The 6,580-nt window shown below is 38.2% G+C and overlaps 1 protein-coding gene across 1 annotated transcript in view; it reads right to left on the bottom strand.

Annotated features, from left to right (window-relative positions):
* slit3 (slit homolog 3 (Drosophila)) overlaps nucleotides 1-6,580 on the bottom strand; it is a 241,373-nt gene that overhangs the window by 218,641 nt on the left and 16,152 nt on the right. The window contains exons 2-3 of the mRNA XM_032528032.1: nucleotides 6,121-6,192; nucleotides 412-483 (exon numbers count right to left, since the gene is read on the bottom strand). Of these exons, the coding sequence (XP_032383923.1) occupies nucleotides 412-483; nucleotides 6,121-6,192 (144 nt within the window). The remainder of the gene's footprint in view (nucleotides 1-411; nucleotides 484-6,120; nucleotides 6,193-6,580) is intronic.

Below are 6,580 nucleotides of genomic sequence, written 5' to 3'. Positions count from 1 at the left end.
CACACACACACACACACACACACACACACACACACGGCAACATGAGAGATTCCAAGATTGTGTGTGAAGTAGATGGACTTGGGTATCATCCATGTACTCTCTTTCTGTGACTCTGTGCATATGTACAGGTGCTTTACAGAATGTCGAACAGCAAGTCAAAAGGTGTGTGTATATTTGGGCAAAATGTAAAATCAGCAGTCAAATTCAGTCAAATAGTAAGTCAAATACTTGTGTGTGTGAAGTTGTGTTTGTGGGCGTGCATGTATGCATATTTTGGGATACTTATGTGTGTGCGTCTTTGTAGCCAGGTGGGTTTGTTTTTACATTTCTAAAATGCCTTAAGTCTGCATCAGCTGTTAGCATTTTTATCACTCACATACAACAGGTAGCAGAATCAGATGGTGTACTTACAGTCTCTCCAGCAGTCTGAGGTCTTGGAAGGCTCCTCTCTCGACAACACTGATTTGGTTGTCCTCCAGATGACTACAGTGATGGACATAAAGAGACATGAAGAACAATAGCTTTAGTAACTATCATAATTAAACAAATCAACAATTCAATAGCAATACCAACTGAAATACTTTAGACTTGGCAGTGAATGCTTCTTATGACAAGGAGAAATAACAGCGACTGTTAACGGAGTAAGTAAGTAATAAGAATTATCAGTAACATGACATACTTGAAGTAGCCTAAGCTTTATATACGTAAATCAAACTGAAGGACAATCGTGTAGTTGGGAATACCTATCCACAGCCAGCTCTACAGGCTAAACTGGAGGTTAAAACCGAAGGGAGAAACACCCGATAAATCTAATTTCCTGGGCAGTGCAAAAACCAGCTGCTTGCCAAAGAGAAATAGAGAAATTTCAAACATTGAGAGAGACATTTGCACTTTCCAAAGATTGGTTGTATAAACAAGGAATCAGTGCACAGAACAAATGAATCTGGCATCGAGCAATAGTTTCAAAAGTTTAAGACACACAGCATCTCACACATGTCACAATCTAGTGAGCCAAAGCAAACAATTAACAACCCATCCCTCTTCCACCCCTCAGTGGATATCTTCTCTATTTCTCTCCATCTCTCTTTCCATAGCTGCTCCCAATGTAATGTGTATTCCTCTTTTTCGCTTCCCTGCTTTGTGTTAGTTGTCATATGTTGGGGTGAGCTAAGGTTTTCCAGATGGGACTGAGTAAAGGAGTGAGAACATCTCCACAGATATGCATGTTTATACTTTCTGTCTAAGGATGTTTAAGAGTGACATGTCCTAAGAGAGAAGAGGGGACGGGGAGATCGAAAGAAAAAGTGTCTGATGTAAGAGGAAGAGAGGAGGTAAGAAGTAAAGGGAGAGGAAACAAATGAGGAGACAGAGAAAAAGAGGAAATAGAGACTCAGAGACCCAGAATGACAAGATGGATTGAGTGAGAGAGCAATATCAACAAAAAATGACAAGCGAAAGCCAAGGAGGACTGAAAAAGTTGTATCAAAAGAGATGTCTGGCCTGCCATGTGGACTTGAATATTGTGGCACAGCCTCCCTCTAAATATTCTTTCAAAGAAAATGTTTAGACATGCATGTGTATTACAGTCATTAATCCATGGTCTGTCATCCAGGCTGAGATCTTTATACAAACACACATGCGCACACACACACACAAACACACACATACACACAGACCAGACTGCGGACAAAGATCTGTCTCACTGAAGTATGCACTTGACCTAATAACAGATTCAGACTCTCACACATTCATGAACATGCACATAAGGATATTAACTTGTGTATGCACACATGTGTATATGCATGCACACTAATTTACTCACTTCTGAGTTAATGATGCTTTAATGGTGCTCTTTTTTACCCAATAATTTTAGGGCATTTACCCGTGTTTATTTTGAAACATGAAAAAAAGATCAATAACACAAAATGTTTTTCTCATTAGAGGGATAATCTACATTAGAAGGGTATTGTATAATGACAATATAATTTGCATTTTCTTCAGATTTCTTTCTCTTCAGTTTGTTGAAATTAGTTAAAACCAATCACGTATGTTTAAAAAAAATCACAAGTATTAAGTAAAAAGTAATGACAGCTGCAGAAAAAAGTCGAAACTCACACACAGGAAGAAAATACGTACTGTACAGAACCCAGCACTAATGAGCAATGGTAGATATGCAATATGTATAAACATGTCGAGAGTAACATGCACTGCAAACCTGAAATTATCTAGACATTACAATGTATCTGCTCATTGTTTGGAGTATTCATGACAAGTGAGTGGTCATGTTGATGACGTTTCTATAATTATTCTATTTTATAAAGAAAATAAAGACTGGAGGGTGTCGAACTAGGTTGGAAAGACAACGAGGTTCGGGAGCTTCTGTCAGTAAGGAATGATGCTGAAATCGTCAGACACATTGAAGACACTGTCAGACTCTGTTGTTTATGACCAATTTACAAACAGGCAATGACTGAGGTGTAACACCCGTCATCCTGCCTCCTGCACGCTCTACCCAGGAACCACCCTTTGTCTAAACTAAATGGAGTGTCTACAGTAAGTCAGAACACATCTGATGTGGAGAATCTCCTGATGTGCGCAACATGTGTGAAAGGTAAACTCCAGACAACGTCAGCATGTGATTCTCCTGACATTGTCCGGAGTTCATATGTAAAAACGACTACTGAAAAAGGGTTATGCACTAGCAAGCAAGCGAATCAAAACCCACGTAACGGTAAGCATATGCGCTGTCCTGATTGAATGAATCCAGCATGTTTATTCTAGTCTAGCAGCATTTTCTTTAGCTTGATAGAAAAGATGACTCATAAAATAAGCTAAATTAAGGCATCACTTTGAGTAACTATCAGTTTATTTGTCCAAATGAGGTATCAACCGCATGCTGATTTATTGAATGAAGTTTAGAAAGGCAGGGGATCTTAAGCCAAACACATGTGTGGGGAGTCAATGCTGGCATATTGTTCGGATGAGGTATTGTTTTTATATTGGTCTGTATCAGGCATTAGTCATCGACAGGGAAATGGAGAAAAGAGAGAAAACATATATTGATTTCATGTGTGTGGGGCCTGGTGTTTCTAATAAGTCATTCATTCAACCATATTAGAGAGTCTTAGCAACTATTATAAAAAGCACAATGATGTCATGCTACCTTATGGCAAACTTGGAGCACTTGGCGTACTTCAGGTTATATTAACTTCACTTGTTGTTTACAGACACTTTACCCAGCCAAATGTTCAATATCAAGCACAAGTTTTCACCTAGATCTAAATGTATTTAGAATTACTCAATTTCGCCACAGTCTGGAAGAAATCTTGCGGTGTAAGTCTGCCAAAGATATTATGTAGATATTATGTAAGTGTTGCGCATATCTATGATTACAGCTAGACTGTGTGACCACTTACATTAATGAATATTCAATACTTCTGTATTAGATTACATGTTGTTAAGTGAACACAATATGTTAAATGTGTAATCGGATTACATTAGGCTGTAAAGTGCTTTAATGAGGTCAGATACTAAATTTGAAGATTTTAAATACCAACAAATAAGTCCAATTAACATATTTATTTGTGATATGTGTAAGTAATGTAATGTACTACATGATCATTTAGCAGTTGAAAATACACCTGCTATACTGTGGTTTATGTTTGTTTATGTGTTTAGCAGAAGTCAGATTATATGTAATGGGAGTCAAGTATTTTCACACAACTAATTATCAATGATTACTAGCTTGTATGTAAGCATGGGCATTGAGAAATATTTTTTCTACAGCTATTAGCCTTTCCTGGGAAGAATGATAGAAACGTTTAACTACATGTAAACCTTTCCCGTGGGATGTATTTAAGGAATGTAAGGACCATGAATCCCAGAACTATGGTGTATGTGTGTGTGTGTGTGTGTGTGTGTGTGTGTGTGTGTGTGAGTGTGAGTGTGAGTGTGAGTGTGAGTGTGTGTGTGTGTGTGTGTGTGTGTGTGTGTGTGTGTGTGTCTAAGTGTGTGTGTGTACTTTCTCAGACTATCCTACCGTTCCCAAGCCATCTCCTCCCCATTTATTTAAGAGATTTAGAGTGGGGAAATGTCACAGCAGTTTATCACCAACCACATAAAACGAGCTGCTGGCCCACCACATGCAAACACACACACTCTCTCTCTGTCTCACTCACACACATACATACATACACAAACACAACCTCTTTTCGCAAGTGCACAGGATACACACAAACATTGTAAATGTCTCTCTCGCTTTCTCTATTTTGCTTAAACACACACACATATTCAAAACATTTATGAAACATTAACTGACATGAGTTCAAAATCCAACATGTTCCTCACAAGTATGGTTATAGGTAAACAAATGCACTTACACATGCAAACACCAAATGCATGAACTTATTTCCAATCCTTGGCGTAGCTTGTGTGGGAGTGTATTTTTATCTACTGGTCTGGTTAAAAAGAGTGTGGAGGGAAGGTGCATGCAGCCAACAATGATTTAGTATTAGGCCACACACACACACACACACACACACACACACACACACACACACACCACACAACAAACACACACACACACACACACACACACACACACACACACACACACACACACTTAAGCCACTTGAGATGGAGATCAATTAGGACAGCTGAGAGGAGAGCTGTTTTAGCCACCTTTTGAGGCCCCAACAACAAAACAATTTCTGAGCAGATAGTGTATCACAATGGAATTACCAGTTCAAGTTCAAGACACATCAAGTTAGTTCAGGTTGGATATGCATCAGGCTTTAAAAGGGGGACTGTTTCCAAAGTTATTCTGGTATCTCTGGAGGTTCCAATATTGCCAAACTCCCTAAATTCCCTTACTATTGCTCAGAGAGCGACATGGGAAATTAAAGTGTATTCTGAGTCACATTATCTTTTCCTTTACTGTATAATATGAATTTTGAACTGTGACTCACAATTTCTTGCTCACAATTCAAATATTACAAACTTGTTTTCAGCTGTTTAACCTCTTATCATATCTGCACCAGTTAAACATCTTGTTGCTTGTTTAACCAATGGGAGTCTTGCTGCTCATTACTGGCATGTCAGCTCACAATTACTCTATTATTTAACCTCTTAAATAATCAGTAATTACAAAATTCAACTCCTTGGAGAAGACACTTGCATTCTCTCCTGCCGTGAAACCCCATTTTTAATATGGGAAACTTTATTTTATAGAGACTTGTTTCCCCTATAGCCATGTACAGGCCTATTAGGTAAATATAGCATTTGCCTAATTGCTCCAGCATGGCATTTTTTTGTTAATGTGATTCCTTGTAAAGAAACAAATACCAAATCACAAAGAGGAAAATGGAAGAGGTTATGGTACCAGGTTCATTTAACATTAAGTCATACCTACATGACTAAAGGAGTTGTTTGATAACATCTCATATGAGCGTTTTCTGATCTGCCAATTGTGTGGTTGAGGTATGATTATGTTTACACAACTAAAGCTCTTAGGCTGAGATGAGAGAAACCTCCCTGGTTAAAATAAACCAAAACTAGGTGGCGCAAAGTTGTAAGCTTTGTATGCTCAAACATCTTTACTTGGACCTAGATTTTTTTTTACTGCAATTTGACAGTGTGACACCATAGGATAAAAGTTGTGTCCATGTTGCTTTACGTTATTTGCTTTCCTTAAGCCAACACTTCTGTTTTAAGTTTTCTGAAGCTAACAAAACCTTGCAGGAGCATGTTTATCCAGTTATAGTTATGCTTTAGTTTTTTTCATAGGCAATTAAAGATTATTTACATTATGTTTAATCCTACAGTAGCCCTAGTCACAGTTGTTTTGTGAAGCACAATTCACTGGGCCTAATGTGAGAACAAATCAAACAAAGAGACTTATTCTGAAGTGGCACAGAGAATTTGTTGTATATGTTTGTGTTGTAAATGTTCTTGTACTAGGAATTTTCTCTGACTAGGAGCAAAAAGTGCAGAAGAAAGAGAGAGGTTTACATTCCATGTGATTTGTACAAACTGGCTTAACAGCCGCTGAGTCATTACAGCAGCACTGAATGGTTTATTGCTACAAAATGTTGACAGAAACAAAAAAAGAAAGAAACTTACAGAATCCTGAGGTTCTTGAGGCCAGAGAAGTCCACTTTAGTGATTCTGGTGATGTTGTTTCTGTTCAAATCCCTACAGAGAGAAACACAAGGATTACAAATCTGATGAATGAAATCTGATAGTTTATACATTTTAATACAATACAGTGCATCTTGAAAGAATACAACTTTAATATTTAAAAAAATGCTTAAAAGCAAATGAACATCAGTTTAAGACCAACTGAGTGCATGTGTGTACGTTTGTGTGTAGCTGTGTGTGTGTTCTTGCCCAGTCAAACTAGTGAATGTGGCAGTAGGACAGAGCGTGAGAATGCCTCACAGCATATGAGCCCACGCATGCACACACACAAACGTACAAACACACACAAACACAACCAAAACACACAAACACCCCTACCGTACAGGCACCAAGATAATTACACACACACACACACACACACACACACACACACACACACACA

The sequence above is a fragment of the Etheostoma spectabile genome, chromosome 10 (assembly GCF_008692095.1).
Source record: "Etheostoma spectabile isolate EspeVRDwgs_2016 chromosome 10, UIUC_Espe_1.0, whole genome shotgun sequence".
Classification (NCBI taxonomy): domain Eukaryota; kingdom Metazoa; phylum Chordata; class Actinopteri; order Perciformes; family Percidae; genus Etheostoma; species Etheostoma spectabile.
The sequence above is the reverse complement of the archived record's forward strand: the minus strand, read 5'-3'. Positions and strand labels throughout refer to the sequence as shown.